This window comes from Rhizophagus irregularis, chromosome 12 (assembly GCF_026210795.1).
Source record: "Rhizophagus irregularis chromosome 12, complete sequence".
NCBI lineage: Eukaryota > Fungi > Glomeromycota > Glomeromycetes > Glomerales > Glomeraceae > Rhizophagus > Rhizophagus irregularis.
This window is the reverse complement of record NC_089440.1, coordinates 4,148,670-4,168,894: the sequence shown is the minus strand read 5'-3', so window position 1 is coordinate 4,168,894 and position 20,225 is coordinate 4,148,670. Positions and strand designations below refer to the sequence as shown.

Sequence of the window (20,225 nt, the reverse complement as noted above, 5' to 3'; positions counted from 1 at the left end):
AATTAAGTTTTATTCAAAGCCGTAAAACTTTGAAGATATTTTAAACATTTAAATTAATTTTAAAATTATTTTTTTTTTTATTTATTTATATTTCATTTATTTATCTTATTTACTGTATTTATTTTTTCAAAACTTTATCATAATATATTCTGTAATTATACGAAATAATATATTATATTACGTGCTACCACTTACCACCCAGATCAACCAGATAAATTATCATTCATGATTATTGATATTCCCACGGATGATTTATTTAAAAATTTATCATGATTTAAAAAGTTATCTAAGAGTCACATGTGGGAATATCAAGATTTTACGACGCAGCCATGAATATCCACAATTTCCCCGTGAAATAAACTCAAATTAAATTGAATAGGAATAAGACTAAACAAATTCAATTAGTTTTTAATACAAAAATAAAAAGAATTAGAAAAAAGAAAAAAGTGAATAATATTTTTCAAGTTTCTGAAGAAGACTTTGATAGAAAAAGATGGTCAGTATTTTCTAGAGAATTTGAAGAAAATCTAAATAAATCTGTATTATATTTGATTCTATAAACACAAAATCTTTTCAAAAAGGTTTCTATAATAATTAAAAACAACTTTCACACCAGTAATATAATTTTTAAGGCGTTATTTTTATCCATGTCAGTTTTTGCACTCTTAAAATTTTTTTTCCCAATTAGGTCTTCTTTTCGCCTTGAGCTGTTTGTAGTATTTTTTACCCCCACTTTGCTTAATCTACAAATAAAACATAACATCTCAATATAAATTCACACTAAGGAAGTTGATAAGAACCCGATTTACAAACCTCTTGAATCTCGGAAAATTTTCTTTTAAAGTAGCGTTTAGATTGTTCATTTGTCAGAAGTTCATCCGCTATTGTTTGTCTTCGTTCTTTTCGCGGTATCCTGGAAGAGTAGAATTCTGCCGGCCCTTCTTTTATCGTACCGATCTTTCAAAAAAAAAAATGTTAAGTTGAACTATTATAATAATATTAAAAAATTAAAATTTACCTCAAAATATTTTGGTAGCCCTTTTGAATCATCCTTCTTGTAAAATCTTTTTGGATCCAATACATTCCTTAATTTAATAATTTGGAGATCACGCTTTATCTCAGGTGTAATTTCAGGTTTCTTCATATCAAACCATCCCGGTCCAGCTGTTGATTCGCGTATCTAAAACAAATTGACCGTTAGCATTTTCGTTCGAAATTAAACTAACATGGAATTTTTTAAATTTCAAATGGGTCAGTGTAACTATGACTATTAATAAATCTAACACTACAGAATAAACCCCAGTACGGAGTCATTTAACTGCTCTAGAGTTAATAGAATTGTCATCATAATGATTCTTTCCTGTTTTCCCCAAAAAAAAATTGACATACTCTTTGTTTTTCTTTCTTACTAAGTTTTGCATATGAATCTTGATCATTATCATCAGTTGTAGATGCGGTTTTAGACGAAGATTGTACCGTTTTATTGGAAGTTTTATGCTTCTTCGATGAACCATCTTGACTTATTTCATCCTGCCGTAGCGTGACAATACCCCCAGGATGCCTCTTGATATATAGTTGTTCATCGATTGAAACACCAACATTCAAACTTGGGAAGCTACAAGACATAATGAATTATTTTGACAATTATGTTACGAAAAATTGTTTCAGCAAATACCTGAATTCGTTCCACACCTTATTGTCACTAAAATTAAAGATAATAGATAAATGATTTATATAGATTATAATTAGATAATATAATACAATTTGTTAATATCCATAATATTCACTTTTTTGCACTTTGATTTGTCCGTAAAGATTCTTCGGCTTTTTTTAATAATAACGACTCCATCTCCTCTTCGTTTTTACTATCATCGTCGTCCTCACAATCATCGTTTATGGAAATTTCATATTCCTGTTGCCTTATGTCTTCCTCACAACCGTCATTTATGGCATTTTCATCTTCCTGTTGCTCTATATCTTTTGCACTATCGTTACATTCTTCAGATTTCTGAATTTGTTCTTGTTCTGGCGCAGCTTTCTGTTCTTGAGGTTGTTCAGGGAAACCGCTCTGTCCTGTAAGGCTGCTATTAGCCTGCGCTGTATCATCTACTTTTGTTGCAAGTTTAGCAGCCATTTTTCGAGTTTGTGAACGTGTCTGCATTCTTGCAATTTTTGAAAAGAACTTTCATATAGATAGATTATCGGTAGGTTAGATAAATTCTACACAATCGGGATAGTATAGCCGATCATCTAGACACCGACAACATTTCCGAGTCGGTAAATCTTTTAGTCTAAATGACAGATTTTTATAGATTTGATCTATATTGATTTACTAAAAAAAACAGAATCTTTTAGTCTAAATGACAGATTTGATTATATTGATTTATTAAAGTTGAAACAAAGTGAAGTAAAAAAAAGGTAATCAAAAAAAAAATTTTTAACTCTTGAATGCTCTGATAATTTATTACAGATTATTGTAAATTTGATTTTTATTCAGGGACGATGATACTGTTGATAGTAAAATCTATATATTTAGTCTTAACCTTCTTTATTTTTATTACCTTCATTAGGTTGTAATGCAACAAAATCTCTTGTCAATAAATTAAACGTGCTCCCAAAGAAAAGCGCAATAACCGTGCACGTTAATGTTATAACATTATACGGCATGCTAAAATCTGGTGTAGGAAGACTAACAAGGAGTGTTTCTGTATAAACGCGGATAAAGAAATGGTGACATGTTGCTTTTGGAATGTCTTCAGAGCAATTTCTATGTGTAGGAATTTCATTCCTTATTTTAAAAAAAACTTCAATGGAAATAATATAATGAAATGACATTACTTGAATTATAAATTACCTTGTCATAAAATCGTGCAAGTGGTTGAAACCTTCACCTATAGATGATATTACCGCAGAACCAATGTCAAAGCCACGGTTTGCATCCGGTGGATGTTCGGTATATTTTAAAAACACTTTGTCAAAATTAATTGACAGAGTCGTTATGGAATTAGGTGGTAACAATAATTCCGCTTCAATAACATTTGGCCGTGAACGATCCACAGCTGGCTGATAATACAAATCTTTTATGGGACTTACAGGACTATCTATTTAATAAATTTATTTAGAATGATTTAATTTATTTAACAATAATATCTTTTTAATTCTCAATACCTCGCACTTCTTCTCCATTTATTTGTACTTTTAACGTATGAAGATATAATTTCAAGAACCATGGTATAACATCATAATATATTATTGGCACAGTCATATTTGTACTTTTGTTAAATATATTAACTTTAATTCCACCTCGTTCTTGGCCGTAACCTATGAATTTTTTTTTAAAAAAAATTAGCTAAGTTTGCATATATTATTAGATAGACTATAATGATCACCTGTAAAAAAACGATGTGCATAAACACGTGGTTGTTCATAATTAAGATCTAAAAAAAAGGAGTTGTCAAATTGTATCGGTGGTAAAAGAAACCAAAAACACTGGTTCTTACTATATTTGAATACATCTTCATTCCATGTCATTGAAATATCAGTTTCTAATTGTACTGTAAAGGAAAAAGTTATATATTAATTGACATTATTTTAGTTGCATATAAAAACTATTTACTTACAAGTTTTGAGATTGTATAACGCAATAGTGGCATCGCCGTCATTTTTAGTAACATCATCCACAGCTGGACTTAGTTTATAATCACCGTTTTCGGATAATATTACTTCCAATTTGCTTTCTTCGGCCAAAGGACAAGCTTGTGAAAGTCGTCTTCCAAAAATCTGATCCAAACTCCAATCTTATAATATAAATAGTAAAGAAATTAAAGAAGTTCAATTAAAGGTTACACCTGTAACAAGATAATTTAACGGATTACCGACCCCTTTTCCCTGAATTTCTTACGGGATCCACAACAGCAGATACAGTCTGAACAATTTCTAACTGTCTATCCAGACATTCCAAATCCTATTTTATTAAAATGAAAAAGAAATATGAAGATTTAAAGTCACTCTTAAGATAAAATCAATTCATTTTATTTCATACCTGACATACCGGCCGCACGTGAATGGACATTGAATGAAAATTAGAATCATACAGCTTGTGCCCATTCAAAAGTGATGCTATTCCAGACTGATTTAAAAAGAATTAAAAAGGTAAAACAAATAATAATTATTTTGGATAACTAATAAATATCTAACTTACTGTTGATTTACACGGAAGAAGTTTAATCCATGGTGTCAAATTTTCTGTACAAACATTCTCATGAGGTAAGGATCCATATCTCAGTTCAGCACGCGCAGATAATTCCGTAGCTATATAATGAATAAAAATCTATTCAATGTGAATTTATTTTTATTTGACCTTGTTGAAAAGATAATTCTATATGAAGGCGGACCATATTATGATTAGATCTTCACCATTATACAGTCCTTCTGGTCGAAATGATAATTTCGGTTGAACAGTAATCGTATCATCTATAAAATTTAAAGAAGCACAGAAAAGGCCGGCAAGAGCATTTGTCAGTGATTTCCAATTTTTATCCAACCTAAAAACATGATAAGAAATCGAATTAATACATTTCATCAAATAACAGGAAAAGAACATCGTTTTAAAATGGCTAACGTACTTTCCATCCTTCCATAGCCATGCCCAAAGCTCTACTCCGGTTCCCGCTGACGGTACAATAGGATAACCCCAATCTTCATAATTCCATCGTCCTTGAGTAAACGTCAAGTGCAATTCGCGCGCGTTATAGCTCTGAATGATTTGACCTATTGCGCGCGGAAAGAACTTATAATGGCTGACTGAAAAAATATTCAAAATAAAAAATCAATTCGTAAAATTGCTGCATACAAAAAAAGAGATTTTGCATTCATACAAGCTTTGCCTTCCTTGATCTCACTAGTTCTCACATTGAATTGAAAATGGGTCAATAATTTTCCGTCTGAAAGTGGTTTTATCGTAAGTGATTCTTTAAAAATATCATTATGTTGATAATTCTCGACAAATGTAAATAACAAAATAAAAAATAAAAAGCGACCGAGTTGCCACATTGCTAACAGATAACTGTTATAGGCTAAATCTTTGTTCTATTAAACTTCACATGTACCTGCTAAATTCGAAATTTGTGACACCCTTGATTATTCATTTACGAAATTACGTCATTAGTATTTTCTTAATTTTACGAAGTTTTTTTCCTGGTACAAGAATGTCTGATCAATCTTCCTCAAAAATAATATCTGAAACTATATCTAATACCAGCAATGAAAGTGGCAATAATTTTGGATTTATCGAGAGTGTAACAGATATTAACAATCGTAAGGACAATTTAATCAAAACTGAAAGTAATATTGAAGAAGAGACTTCAACTTTCAAGCGTAATGATGAATGGTTTTGGGACACTAATTCAGAACAGATATTTGCACAAGATAGTAAAACAATAATAGCAGTGGGTCATGCTTCTGTTAAATCAATAGTTCCGCTTGAACTTTTGCGCCATATTTATCTTCCCCAGAAACCACACGATCGTATATTTGATCCCACAACAAGAACCATTTCATATCTTCAACCACGATCATATTTACCTGTCAATTCATTAATACAGGGCGAAAAGAAACGAATTCTAGTAACTGGAGGTGCTGGTTTTGTTGGATCTCATTTAGTAGATAGATTAATGTTAATCGGACATGAAGTTATTGTACTCGACAATTTCTTTACCGGGCGCAAAAATAATCTTGCTCATTGGATTGGACATCCTAATTTTGAATTAATTCGTCATGATGTGGTCGATCCTTTTTTGATTGAGGTAGATCAAATTTATCATTTGGCTTGTCCTGCTTCACCACCTCATTATCAGTACAATCCCATAAAGACCGTGAAAACCAGCGTAATGGGTACAATCAATATGCTGGGTCTTGCCAAACGCGTTAAGGCTCGGTTTTTATTAACTTCTACTTCGGGCATGTATTTTTTTCAGTTACCCTTTATTTTTATCTTTCAGCGTGTCTTCTGCTTATTATTTTTTTATGAATTGAGGATTCAATAAATTTTCGTGAAGCCATCTTATATTTATAATGTTGAAAAATTTGGTAGAAGTGTACGGTGACCCGGAAGAACATCCTCAAGCAGAAACGTATTGGGGTCATGTCAATCCAATAGGGCCAAGAGCATGTTACGATGAAGGAAAACGAGTTGCGGAAACTTTAACTTATGCTTACATGCATCAGGATAGTGTTGATGTTAGAGTTGCTCGAATTTTCAACACTTTTGGTCCTCGCATGAACGAAAATGACGGTCGTGTAGTGAGTAATTTTATCATGCAAGCTTTAAAAGGAGAAGAACTAACCATTTATGGAGATGGCCTTCAAACGCGTTCTTTTCAATACGTACATGATTTGGTAGACGGCTTGATTTTGTTGATGAATAAAGATTATATGGAACCCATTAATTTGGGTAATCCAGATGAATACACAATTCGTGAATTTGCTGAGCTTATTCGTAATGAAGTTAATAGTTCTAGTAAGATTAAGACTCTACCGGCACCAACGGATGATCCTAAAAAGCGGAGACCAGATATTTTAAGAGCTGAACAAATTCTTGGGTGGAAACCTAGATGGCCAGTAAAACAAGGTATTGGAGAAACTGTTAAATATTTTAAAAGGCAAATGGAGGCCGGTCTTATAGGATAATAGATGATGTTTTATATCAAGCAGATTTAGATTTGTTAAAAAAACTTAGGTAATTATTGTGATATTTTATTTTATTATTTTTATTTATAGGTAAGTTAGTAATTAATTCTATAAATAAATTTATAAAATTACTTTCATTTGATTACAAATAGATGATAAATAATGTAATATCAACCGTTTGATAAATTCTCAAAATATTATTGTGAATCATTACATTTTAAATTTTATTTTTATTGAAAATAAAATTATAGTAATTAACGTTTATAACAAAAAATATCATGCAATTTATATTGTTATTTCTTATTTCCTATTTATTAAAAAATTATTGTTAAAATCAAATTTAAAATAAAAGAAAATAATAATAATCATCTTACCAAATTTTAACCATTTCGGTACTTTATTTGAAGTTTGATTTGTAGAGTGAGCGCGCGAATGTTGTCCTTGAGCCGATTCTCCGATATTTTTCTGGCGCGAAGGTTCAGACAGAACATGGCCACCTTCATTATTGATAGAGGAAGGGACAATATTTGGGGTGAGATTGTCAACAAGCTGATGTGGCATGTCTGTTCTAAGTTTAAGATATTCATCTGATAAAAAGTGTTCAGAATCTATTGAAAACATATATATTTAGTTAACTAAATCTCTCTGACATAACTTCTAAGGATATATTTATGCACCTGATAATTTATCTGTCCAACTGAAATTTACAACTGAGGCGGGTGACAATTCAGCATAATACAAAGATAGAGACATTTCTGTAAGTACTTTTTTTGGAGGACTTGTATCTGTCCAAGTGGATTTAAGTTAAAGATCACATCTTATATTTTTTACAAGTTTGAAAAATAAATCATAATAAGGATACATAGATAAAAAGAGCGCTGCGGAGTTCGCAAAGCTTCTTTAACAAATTCATATAATTCTCCAACTTAAAATTAAATATGAAATTAGTTGAGTTGATTTCATGCATCTAAAAGTATTAAAATTTCGTGGAAATACCTGTTTCTTTGGATAGGAAGGTCATTTGTAATTGAAAACCATCTGGAAATCTCACTCGAATCATTGTCTAAAAAAAAAAATAAAATAAAATAAATGTGAAATTCTTTGAGAGAACTCCAAACGAGTAATAATAAAAAATAAATTCCTACTTTTGGATATTTACGTTCCCTTGCCTTCTCCTCTTGTTCTCTTGCAGCACGTGTTTTAAATCCAGCATTCGCCTCGGCTTTTCGTTTCGAATCTTGCATTACCAATAAGAATTGCAATTCCGGAGCAGTCAATTCATAAAAAGAATCTGGAAGGTCAACTATAAATAATTTACTGTTATTAATATATTATCTATTTAAATAAAAATTTTAATTAACTTTTTATATTCTTACTTTGAGTTGACAATGTAGCATTTTCTGGTGGGGGGTTGAATACTTTAACATCTCTATCAAAGTGCCCAACAACATTTGTGACTGAGCTAGTTTGTGCATCAGAAGTTTGTTCATATTGCGTTATATTAACTTTTTCAACAGGCTCTTGATCTTCCGGACTTTTGACTGTAGAGTCATGAACATCAGAAGATTTAGTATCTATTTCCATTTCGCCCGTCTCCTGTGATTGTATTTCCAACTTTGATTCACCAGGTGTCAAGGATTCCCCAGTTTCTACTGAATTGGTCTGCATATTTATTTCTTTTGCTGATTCAATTGAATTGACCGGTATACTCGTTTCTTCAGTTAATTCAACTGAATTCGTCATATTTGTTTCTTCGATTGATTCCTGTGAATCAACCTGCATATTTGTTTCTTCAATTTGTTCAACTTTTGGAGTTGATATTACTGGTGGTATTGTCGATTGAACTGACTTTTCTGAATTGTTTTCATTAATTACGGCTGATGATTGTATTGGAGTATTTATTTCCTCCAAGACATCATCGAGACTTAATTCCGTATGTCGAAATAAAACACGTAAAAGTATATTGCCGGAAGTAATTCCAGCAGATTGTAAGGATGTCGATTTAAGTAAAGAAATAGTCCCATACTATAATTTAAAATGTTAATAAGAGAAATTTAGCAAAATGGAAGTAACGTTCAAAATAAAAGTTACATACCTCTTTATTTAATAAAATGCACACAGGTTGTTGATAAAAAAGCTTGTTTTGTTTTCCGGCAAATTTTTTCCATACCCCTTTCTTAGATTGTGATACCGGTACTGGGGCCGTTCGTTTTGTAAGGTTCAATGATCTAAATTAGTAAAAGAAGTTGTTAATTTTGGTTCTTTTTGGCGATATTAAAATTTTCTAAGAATATTTACCTGTCCTGGGAAGTATTTTCAAAGTGTAATAATATCTCCCACAAAGTTGTTGTCGACAAAAATTTTTCAACCACCCTTCCTCCATCATCCATCTGTAGAGCAATTGTAACTTCACTATGAGCTGAATAATATAATTTAATTAAATAATGAGCTCAATGTACGTAATTAATGTATTAATGATTAATATCGAATGCTGACTTTCTTTACCTTTTGGTGTTATTCGAATCAATTCGAGTTTTGCCCCCGGAGCAAGATTGGCAAATCGAACAGAAAGAGAAAGATCCAGAATAGTCTTATTCTGTCTATACGTATATCAAAGATCACAACAGGTAGTAAAGTAGGAAAAGATCATTAATTATATTCTTCGCAAATTTCTAGAAGAATCTGAATAATCTTACTTCAATCCATAATTTTCTACATCAGTATAACCTTGCTTATTACATACAAGTTTGATGATCTCTTTTAAAGGCATCATAGGAGTAGTCTTTATTGGTTGTCTTTTTCCCCCGTTCAGGAGTACTACTACGTTAGAGGCCATTTCGTGAACTTTATATTTCTTTAAAATAGTAATCAATAAAACACTAAAAGTGAACTAAATCCGAGTTCTGATCTAATCGGTCTCTATATGAACAGTAAATCTACACTTTCAATCATAACTTCGGAGTCATATTGTAATTTTCGGAGCAAGCATAGTAATACACTAATGTATATTCTAAATGATCTATGTTTCACAATCACTTAAAGCTTATCCAGCTTATCCTGGTAACATCAAATGATCTTCTCTAGCGTTACAAATTAGATATCTCAATTTTGGTTAGAAGGTTCTCACTTCTCAATCCATATATAGTAAAGTACACTTATCTTTACGTAACTAATCTCATGACATAATATCTTTTTGTTTGTTTTTTTTGCGGTAGGTTTTTACGTTTTTAAAATTTCATTTTATGTCTCCGTTTCACTTATAATACATTGCAACATTATTATGTTGACTTCACATCAGACCTTCAATGGAACACAGGTTTTTGTTTGATTTTGAACGCAAATTTTCATAATTTAACTTTGACTTACGCGTTATTCGATTTTTATGTAAAGTGCTCCGAGGCGAAATCGGTGATTTTACTTGTAAATAACGCGTCTAACTTTTCGAGAATAGATCATTATCAATGGCTTCTAAAACGATTATTTCAGCCTCTGAGTCTGGAGAATGATAATGTATGCATTTAAGAGATTTCGAATTTAAATTATTATATTATTATTTTCAACTCGTAATATGTAATTTCATCATATAATAGAGCATTCAAGTACTCCATGTATCGAATACGCCTTTAGCTTCTTTAATACAAAATCAAAATGAGAGGAAAGCAAGCAAAATATATACACCACAGGATTTGCCAGTTTTAAAAACAGATAAAAGCTACAAACTTATGCCCCATTCTCGTATAATCACGTTCAATACAAAATATCGATTTGTATTTCTTTTGGATGTCACTTCTTCTCTGACTACCATTGATTGTAACAGTACAAAAGAAGATATTGTAATGTCTGAAGTGGTGCAAACGTAAGAGGATTTAAATGTTTACTAAAATTAGTTTTACCTAAATAATTTATAAATATACAATGTTTCAGTACTTGTCGTTGTCTAGAAGGGCTTGTCCAGCCATTTATAATTCAAGATTTGGATAATGATATGGCTTTGCAGGTATTTACATAAGTTTATACAAATGGATATTATAGTTCTCATTAAGTTAATTTTAATTAATGATTATATAATACGCATAGTTCGAACCCGAAATATCAATTACCATTATTGCTGAATGTTCTAATTTTGCATCAAATGCAAACCTCATTCCTAAGTTGGCGGAGTTTCCTACAATGAGAGTCCTTTTGCAAGGAGTTGTTGTTAATAGAAATAACGTATCTGATATAATTAATAATTTAAACTCAGAATTTGCTCATTTTCAAGATGAAGTTGCTGAATTTCGACAAAAACTTCGTAGAACTAAATTTCCCGCCACATATGTTATGGAAGTTATGCATGAATCAGATACTAGCGTGTCATACCTAGATAAAATATGGCGGTTAGGATTAAGTGGGGGTAATCTAGCTTACAGCTTAAATGCTGGTTTGATTGCTATAAATTTATTGCCTAACGAAGGATTTCCTGCACTAATTGTAATTACGGATGGTGTTGTTAACTCAAACCTGGCTCAGATGTCACCTGACGACGACATCATTCAACAACTTTGTAAAGAAGGTGTTAGGTGTAATATTATTCAAATTGGACCTCGTGAGGAATATAGTTTTGGGTTGCTTCCTGATAATGAAATATTGCAATTTGTTGCTATGGCAACATCAGGGATTTTTCTTTATTCAGCAGATTGCCCAGATGTGCATGATGTTAAATCTTCAAATGTTCCCTTATCACATAATTTTTATCATAAACATTTACTAATGATTGAAGCCTATTTTACTCGAAAAAGGAGTTCTCCGCGTCAAATTTTTGACGATAACTATAATTTTCCATGGGACCCAAAAAGTCAACCACCAGCGGTCGAAGCCATGTCAACGCGATATCGAGAATATTCCCTTTCGATTGATGTTATGCAACTTATATTCGCTCGTATGCGCAATGGATTTATTATTGAAAGCATAGTTCCAGTGACAGGCAGAAACGTTAATGAAGCTGAAAGGGTTCACATAACAATGACACGTTTTTGGCAACCTAATGTTACAATTCAATATAAAATTAAAGCATTATGGATGGGAGAAGTTTATGGATTTTCAAGACTGAAATCACCAAGAATTGAGATCAATGTTGTAGCTGATACTTTATTTGCAATATATTTGATAAATTTTCAGAGAGCTCAACAAAATAATGATCCTAGTCACCCACTCTTTTTAAAATGTATCAGGCTGCATAAATTCATGACAATGATATACGAAACAGATGAGCTATTGAAGAAGCACGTTTTCCCCAAAATAACTAAGGAAAGTAATAAATTACCATTTCATCGGATTGCGATTGGTAATGGTATTTCTCCGCGGTTGGGAATGTTAAAACAATTATGGGATTCCTTTGAACAAAATCCGATGCGACGTAATACAAACATTTGGTATGATGAAGCCAAATTCGATATTTTAATATCCGGAGAGCCATCATCTACTATTACATCCGTGAATAGGCTATTGGATGATCGACAAGATAAGAATGCTTTCTCAACTTTAAAAGAACGGTTAAAAACTACATGGTCAAGCTCTACATTTTCCGATAAAGTATATGTTAAAACTTTTCATCCTATAGAAGGTGATAAAATTCCTCCAATAAGTTTTTGCGAGCTTAGAATCAATAAAGAATCTGGAAATCTTGTTACTGGAAATTTGTTATTCTTTAACGTTGAAGCGGTTCGACGTCAACAAGTGCTAGAAAATTTAATCAACCTTGTTAATGAACTAAATTCATATGAAGTAAATGAACCATTATTCTACATATGTAGAAGACCTTTATCTTCCTTTCTTATTCGGGATTCAGAAACAGAGACCGAAATTTCGTCAGATAACCGTCATGTTACAGGCCGAAGTTGTATTGTAAAATCTTACTTAAGGCATTGGCGGTGGACTTGGATGTCTGACATCGAACATTATGTTTTTTTAATGGATTATAGGAATATTCCAATCCGAGATTTAGCGTTTCAACGTCTCTGTCAATCACGTTTAGATGAAGGATGTCTACTTATATCCGAAATTAGTAATAAAAAAATATTTTATCAGGAACTGGAACTTAAAGGTAATTCAGATATAGGCACATCCGCTAATCAAGGTAGAATATATGGTGTACAGCATCATATATACAAGGATCTACATACTAGAGAAATTATAACCGAATTATGGATGGAACCTTCGCAGCAGCCTCTCTTAAGAGACCTTTATGAATCTGTTGCTTATAAAATATCAGCAATAGACCGTCAAATATTATCTCAATTAGTGACTTTCGATCAAATACACTATATTGCAAAAACACGCGTGTCACATCGTAGGAATTCATACGGCTTAGCTCTACCTAAGCCATCCCATCTCCCGAGCTTATTCAATCTTCCTGTATTACTCAAATCGAGTGGATTACTAATCGCCAATTATAATATTCCTTCTTTCAAATCTTTATCCAAAGTTAATTTGCAATCTGTTAAACAATCATCATCTATGAACAGTGAAGCCTCTAGTTATGAAGATCTAAGATCTCTGGAGTCAAGCCCTTATATAAGGAAAGGTAGCATAAGCAATAGAAATTTGTCATATATAGAAGCGGCACAGCAAAAGAAATTGTCCCTCTCGTTACCCAAAAACCCAACTATTGAAGTAACTTACATTATTGATCGCGCCTCTATTGCGTCATTAAGTCCTTTAGATCGTGACTTTGCTTTATTGCATCTTTTTGTTGAAAAGACTCTAACCAATTATGCAGACGGAGAAGTTGATACAAGTAATATTGATTCTAAAGATTCAATATTAAAAGAAATTATTAGTGGGTTGTCTAAAACCGACATTTTTCAAGAAACTTCAACTACAATAGCATATATCAAGAATTTAAGAGAGTCTCGATGCTTCATAAAAATTGTTGATTTTAGTTCATTTATTCTAATAATTATTCCATCGTTTAGGGTTATATTAGATATTATGAAACAAAATCGCGGATTTCAAGTTGACAACAAATCGTGTTTTATGAGTATAATAATATTTTTATGTAAAAGACCCCAAGTTCGAAGTGATTCTATAAACAAGTCACTAGATTCTAGTCGAGATCAGGCCCTATCTTTTGAAACTATTTCTTTATTTCATAAAGCTGTAACTTCAACTAAAAATTCATTAGATCCTAGTTTGTTAAGTGGTTCTTTTTCCGAAAATTTCTCTAATTCGGATCTTTCAGATCAGGCAACACAAATCACTTTAAATATTACACAGTTATATTCTCATGGATTTGTTAAGTCTGTATACGCTAGTGTTTTACAAAGACATAAAGTTACAAAAACTGATTTTCTTAAAGCGATTGACACTTGCGTAGAAACTTCTGTTGATATAGATATCACAGGGTATGTCAATGTACATGTAAAAGCTTCTCGAGAGAGACCAGATAGGTTGGTACATTTTACTATTTTCAAGTTCTTTACGATTAATCATTATTTAAAATAAGAAACACTCTTACATAGTGATGATGTCGACGACGTATATCAAAAATTTGTTGCTGTACTTGGTCATTACTTTGAACCGGCCAATTTTGATGGAGATGAATTGCAAAATATATATTATTATCGGCCAAATTTCAAAAAACCAAATTCGTTGTCTATAGATAACGAAAATGCTGCTGATATTGCAGGAAGCTTTCTGGATGTTTTTAATTATGCAGATAATCCTTTATTTTTACGGCTTGAATGCACCCTCAAGAAACCGGCTTCAACCCGTGTGCTTGAGAATATTGATTACGCGCATAGAGACTATAGACCAGGAGAATCTAGTTTCGTGAAATTTCCTGTTTCAAGCTTGCCAACAAGTTATTCGTGTACAGTGGATGGCAAATTTTACGATTTTTCTCCAGAATCAATCGGGACAAAAACATCTCCTGTGGAATCCTCTGATGGCACTACCGCTACCTTGCATCTTATTTGTTTGACTTTGCCTAAAGTTGATAATGAAATTGCCGAAATAGCTCTAGGTTTCGTTGATCTCAGAACGGATGATAACGTGACAAGGTATTTCAAAATTACTTATTTTACGTACTCTTGTTTTTCTTAACGATCGATAACGTAAGATATTTAAATTATAGTGCCTTTGAAAGTACAAAAGAAAATATGGATTCACTTACTACTGACAAACAAGAAGCTCTGGCAGAGACTCGACATCGTATTGATTGGTTATTAAGAGAGGAAATAATGCATGGACTATTGAAATCGCAACCTGTAGAAAAATTGGTCCTTTCATATATTCAAGCACAGTTGAAACATAAAAATCCGTTTGTCGATTTTCCGACTACTTTTAATGTTCCATTATCCTTTGTTAATGATGAAAAAGGACAGGAAAGATTCTTAAAAGAATTTAGTAAAACTAATATGTCACCATATTCATTAAATCAAGTTGAAGGCTGCTTTTATATAAGCGAAGATGAAGAGAGGAGTGAACCTATAATTGTCAATAGTATGTCTGATTTTGATTCAAATAGAATCTCTGAAAATTCATCTCTTAATATTCTGGAAGATACGTATGACGATAATTATCCTGATGAGGATAGCGATATTTGCCAAGGTCTTGGAATTAGTATTTATTCCCTTGATGAAAATGATACTAAATTAGATCATCAAAATGTTAAATCTGTTAAGAGACATGTTGTACATAAACAATTGTTTTGGTTGTTGCTTATCCCACAAGAAACTTGTATACAAATGTATTTCTATTCAAAGGCGGTTTCAGCAATCGAACGTGCTAATATAATCAAACATGTGCGAAATTGTATAATACAAATTTCCGAAAAAGTCAATAGATTAGTATTATTAGACGAACTATGTTATTTACGTAGCTGTAGGTAAGGAACAAGGATAGTCTACTATTAAATTGTTTATGTAATAGATTGTTTGTTCTTGATTCTCTTGTATGTATTTAGCAACTTTTTGGTTCCTTCTGACGGTTCATCGGATTCTGAGGGAGAGTTTTCATCTGACTTGGTTGACGTGCTTTCAATGGCACCAAATGATGGGAATGTGACTGTTTCGAAAAAATTTAGACCAGGGCAGTTTGAATGTCCATTGGTTTATAAACAATCGTTTCCACTCCATTGGCGGCTAAAACCGAACCAAGCATTAAATGGCATTGCATCATCTGTGCTTAATGCATTTGAAGTTTCTAATAGAAAAAATATGTATGTAATAAGGAGCGAAGATTATATCGTTTATCTCAAAATATTTGAAGTAGAAGTATCCTCAACTTATATTGTTGATGAGAATTTTGATGATTCTTCTCGATTTTCGAATTTGGAATCACAATCAAATATTCATGTTACTGATGAATCACGAAAACCTCCACCAAAAAATGAAGGAAGTCCACGCAAATCGAATGCTCAAGCTAGAGTAACAGATTCTCGAGAATTAGTCGTAGAAGTTTTTGGTTTGGATACTCCAGGCAAAGAGATAACCGAAAAGTTAATGGAATCGTTAGAAAAAAGATTGATTTCAAACATAACTCTTAATGTTATGTCTACCTTTCTTGCTCGTAATCTTAAAGTAAATCCAACTCGAGCGGTTAGTTAAGTTTATATAAAATTAATCTCTGTAGTTTGCTATTTGTTTTACCTTATATGTATATAATATTTTTACTATTATTATTATCATTTAGGATGTAGATTTTATTTTACCTATTCATAGAACTCCCCATCGCCTATCTTTAAAAGCACCATCATGTATAAGAAATATTTATGCTTTCTTGGTGTATTTTAGACAAAATATTTCTTTGTACCTCAACACTTTACAAGGACCAGAAGTGACGAACGCAATAAAGCGTCATTATAACTCAAACTATGGAACAACCGAATTTCCAGATTCGACTTCTGACAGCGGGAGGTATGTTACACAGATCTTACCAGTTTTTTGAACGTATGTAAATTTTTTTTAATACGATACTTAACTGAATTTTCCGAATGGATAGAAAAACTCCAACAACAAATAATATCCAACTTCATGAATTTGTCTTCTTTTATAACAATAACAACCAATCTCGTACACATCCTTTTGAGGCATCAGTCGGTCAAGGGATTGCAGGACTCTGTTTCACTTTATTGAATCGACAAGGTCAGCCTGTTTTTGAACTTTCGGTTCCTGATACTGTTGATTCGGACGACATAGATTTGAATAAGATTTTAGAATACATTTCTAACGATGAGGCATTAATAGTTACGGACTCGAATAATGGTTCGAATTATAATATTTTAGACGCTCCTTATAGGCTATTAATAGAGTTATGGAGTCATTGTCCTCTTAATTATAATATCCTACTTAATAGAATTACAAAAAGTTTCCAACAGAGTCTTTGTGATTACTTCATTGAAGTATCTATAAGTAAAGGATTGGGCCGCGTTTCTGCTGATAACATTATCCAGATGACAAAAAATTTAGATCAAGGCGATCAATGTATTAATGAACATGTCGAACTGCATGTTCAACATAATTTTGTTGAGCCAGTTTTAGAACTCTTGAACAAAGCATCTGATATGGCAAATCCGGCATTGCATGCATTGCGTACGAGATTAGATATGCCTTCTTGGATGATGGATAACTTTTTAAATGAAGTCCACGAACTTTTAGTTGAAGTACATGATATATTTACTCCAATTATATTGAGAACAATTCCTACAGCATTAACACCAAAATATGAAATTTATCGGCCAAAGCACTCTATTTCTACTATGGACGAGTCAATATCTGTTCCACATCAATATTTATTAGTTGCTGGACTTAAAGAGATGAATGCAAAATATGGTTCACATAAACCAGACAATCGCAGAAGCAGTGTGTATGGAAGCGATGTGCTACATTCTCGTAGAAGTTCTACTGAAAATATTTCAAATGAAAAAGCTAATGTGATCCATTCGCGTAAAAGTTCTTGGATGCCATTAGCCGTACAAAAGCGTCATTTAATTGAGGACATCATGATGCATACAATCAATGACCATGCCAACCGCAATACATCTGATTTGTTTCGTTCGTGTTTTTTGGTAATGTCTATTAATGGCTTTGACTTAACTATTTATACTTATAATTGGGATAAGCAATATGCTGAGCAAGTATTTACTGCAATGAGAAGAATTTCTGATTGGCATAATAAACGCATAGAACTTTTGAATAATATTTTTCATCAAAAAATGGGATTATTTTATCATACAAATAATATATTTAAGACACAACCTCAGACTCCATTACCTGTCAACAGCAATCCTAATACCCCTAGACTTTCAATGTCGGGAACAAATCGTTCGAATGTTACACCAAATGGTCAAAGTACGACAACAGATTTAATGCACGTATATTCTTTAATATCTGAACGATTTCCTCAGCGTCAAAATATTGATATCCGATCTGAAGAAAGTAAAAAAAATTCAGAGGCACGTCATGAAGTAGGCAATTCATATTCAACCGGATTGGAAGCAAACCGATTCATTTTAACTTCATCTGATTTAAATGACGTATTAAAAGATTCTTGTGTTGAAAAAGTAGCCGCATGTGATATTTCTAGTGTGAGTCGGGATGCACTTATGAGACATGGACCTCCATTTATAGAAGCATGTATAAAACAAGCAAAGATAATCCAAGCTCATGATAATGCTGAGAAAGTTTACAAGAAATGGGAAAAAAGATATCAAGGACACAAGGAAGATAATCCAGATACGAACGAAGTAATAACAAAATCAGATTTAGCTATAATATTTCGCACTTCTCGACTTCTGCATTTTTGCAGAACACCCCTACTATTTGGAGGGAAGGTTGAATCAATACGTTCTTCAGATATTCATACAGTAATTGCACCTGACCGAAAGGATAAAACCATAATATCTCAATGGTATAAAGATATGGTTGAAACTTTTTTGCAGGAATATTCTTCCAACTTGGAAAAACTTGGAATGCAAGTAGTTATGGGTGGCAAATCTGGCTTAATGTTGGTAGATGATGGTGACAAAGTGTTTTATACGTCTAGGTTTTCAGCGCCAGATAGTCCCGCTGTGTTCTTATTGAAGGAACTTAAGGGTGGTTCCATAATGTGTGAAATTCGAATTCAAGAAATTTTCGTGTGCGTTACTTTATATACATTAAATCATGGACGTAGGCTTACGACAGCTCCTGGAGTCGCTGAAATTGACAGATACAATCTAAGAGTATTTACTGAGGAGTGTGGAAGGTTCAAGAAGATGATACACGTTAATTCTTTTGTTTATGATTTCCATTTGAAATATATCAAGCATGTTTTGGAATCTTTGGAAAATTCACCCTCTTTTAATGTACTGGAAGTACTTAGGGCTTTCATTCGTCGACATTCTCAACCTGCATATTTTGCAGCTCATCGTATTTATCATGATACTTTTTACAAAGAGTTGCCGACAATTCCAAATGATTTGTTTGAGTACATTATAAAAAATCCTCTGCGATACGGTTTCCGCTCTACTTATTATGATGGTAAACCAATTTCTTGCTTTGCCACTTTAAATGTTACCCCGCAGAATCAAATTGCACATGATAATGAAACAACCTACAGTACATTAATTTTTACCGAAAGAAATCAATTTGATAAAAGTGTTCCCGGAAAGATTTCATTAGAATATTTTGTTATTGTTTTGCAAAATGATACTGATACATCATTTGAGGCAGAAACCACTGTAAGTTCTTCCGAATATATTCATAGTCGTCAGTCAACAGATCTATCGTATTTAGACCTTTTAGAGATAAAAAATCGTTCGGAAAATAGACTTGATTCTATAATTTCTCAGGTATTAAAAATATTTACTAAATTTTATATTGTTATTATTATTGAATTTTTAAAAATATAAATAATTAATATCCTTCAATTATTTAAACAGGCAAGTCAATTTCATCGACGCGATTCGTTATGGCGTGTATTATGTAATGCTAAACCAAATAGTAATAACAACGCGAATAATAATGCAATAAACGTTCAAGATTTTCTTGAATTAAAAAATCAATGGTATAGTCGTGAACTTATCACGATTTATCCTGATTTTAAGGAATTCCTTGATATGAATTTAAATTGGACTGAATTGTTAAAATTTTTATCACGTTATCATTCCGAATTTTCTAGAGAGTTATATGAAGAAGAAAATAATATTCGTCATTTAGTAATTTTAAATTCTCATACTTATGATTTACTCTTACATTTTATTTTATCGTATTCTAAGGATGATGAGACAGAAATAGATAACAATAATGATAACGATAATGGCAAACTTGTAGTGAATGTAGTTTGTCGTGAAGCACTCGACTTTAAAGAATTCGAGTTACAATTTGCAGCTGATCTTGCTAGAACAATTGGATATTGGTTATGGGATAAATTAACTTAGATTATTAACATAAAAAGAGAGTTTTACAAATTTGTATATTTATATATTTATTTATCACATATTTAACATATTTAACACATAAATAATTAATAAATATTATAATTGTTGTTATGTGGCACAGTAAATTAACCATAAAATG

General features: G+C 32.0%; 5 protein-coding genes across 5 annotated transcripts; 2 read left to right on the top strand and 3 right to left on the bottom strand.

Moving 5' to 3' along the window:
* Positions 1-373: 373 nt before the first annotated feature.
* OCT59_004437 (uncharacterized protein) lies at positions 374-2,203 on the bottom strand. Its single transcript, XM_025316367.2, has 6 exons — positions 1,788-2,203; positions 1,676-1,702; positions 1,390-1,615; positions 1,019-1,180; positions 814-957; positions 374-743 (listed from the first exon to the last, which is right to left on the bottom strand). Exons 1-6 carry the CDS (start codon positions 2,159-2,161, stop codon positions 666-668), a joined length of 1,011 nt encoding a protein of 336 aa, XP_025180741.1. The 5' UTR covers positions 2,162-2,203; the 3' UTR covers positions 374-665.
* A 103-nt stretch (positions 2,204-2,306) lies between these two features.
* On the bottom strand, positions 2,307-5,052 carry OCT59_004436 (uncharacterized protein; the record flags this gene model as incomplete). The annotated part of the gene is made up of 13 exons (XM_066148268.1): positions 2,307-2,332; positions 2,562-2,788; positions 2,855-3,101; positions 3,169-3,321; positions 3,390-3,437; positions 3,501-3,554; positions 3,621-3,797; positions 3,880-3,964; positions 4,043-4,129; positions 4,202-4,311; positions 4,417-4,544; positions 4,626-4,803; positions 4,878-5,052. The coding sequence occupies 13 exons, from the start codon at positions 5,050-5,052 to the stop codon at positions 2,307-2,309; spliced, it is 1,695 nt and encodes a 564-aa protein (XP_065996887.1).
* A 155-nt stretch (positions 5,053-5,207) lies between these two features.
* On the top strand, positions 5,208-6,950 carry OCT59_004435 (UDP-glucuronic acid decarboxylase 1; the record flags this gene model as incomplete). The annotated part of the gene is made up of 3 exons (XM_066148267.1): positions 5,208-5,958; positions 6,092-6,736; positions 6,840-6,950. 2 exons carry the CDS (start codon positions 5,208-5,210, stop codon positions 6,685-6,687), a joined length of 1,347 nt encoding a protein of 448 aa, XP_065996886.1. The 3' UTR covers positions 6,688-6,736; positions 6,840-6,950.
* On the bottom strand, positions 6,744-9,523 carry OCT59_004434 (uncharacterized protein; the record flags this gene model as incomplete). The annotated part of the gene is made up of 11 exons (XM_025325553.2): positions 6,744-6,994; positions 7,062-7,295; positions 7,365-7,472; positions 7,550-7,612; positions 7,684-7,750; positions 7,833-7,990; positions 8,064-8,712; positions 8,783-8,915; positions 8,986-9,106; positions 9,193-9,287; positions 9,384-9,523. The coding sequence occupies 11 exons, from the start codon at positions 9,521-9,523 to the stop codon at positions 6,981-6,983; spliced, it is 1,782 nt and encodes a 593-aa protein (XP_025180738.1). The 3' UTR covers positions 6,744-6,980.
* Positions 9,524-9,967: 444 nt separating this feature from the next.
* OCT59_004433 (uncharacterized protein) lies at positions 9,968-20,219 on the top strand (the record flags this gene model as incomplete). Its single annotated transcript, XM_066148266.1, has 11 exons — positions 9,968-10,003; positions 10,078-10,197; positions 10,278-10,543; positions 10,612-10,684; positions 10,765-14,114; positions 14,187-14,726; positions 14,801-15,553; positions 15,632-16,265; positions 16,360-16,583; positions 16,669-19,498; positions 19,589-20,219. 11 exons carry the CDS (start codon positions 9,968-9,970, stop codon positions 20,084-20,086), a joined length of 9,324 nt encoding a protein of 3,107 aa, XP_065996885.1. The 3' UTR covers positions 20,087-20,219.
* Between the last annotated feature and the right edge of the window lie 6 nt (positions 20,220-20,225).

What these genes read in the sequence shown, in the direction of transcription:
- OCT59_004437 (XM_025316367.2), bottom strand. Translation starts at nt 2,161, where the DNA reads ATGCAGACACGTTCACAAACTCGAAAAATGGCTGCTAAACTTGCAACA. An exon ending in ACAAATCAAAGTGCAAAAAA is followed by an intron (nt 1,703 to 1,787) that starts GTGAATATTATG and finishes CTTTAATTTTAG; the next exon opens with TGACAATAAGGTGTGGAACG. An exon ending in AAGGTGTGGAACGAATTCAG is followed by an intron (nt 1,616 to 1,675) that starts GTATTTGCTGAA and finishes TATGTCTTGTAG; the next exon opens with CTTCCCAAGTTTGAATGTTG.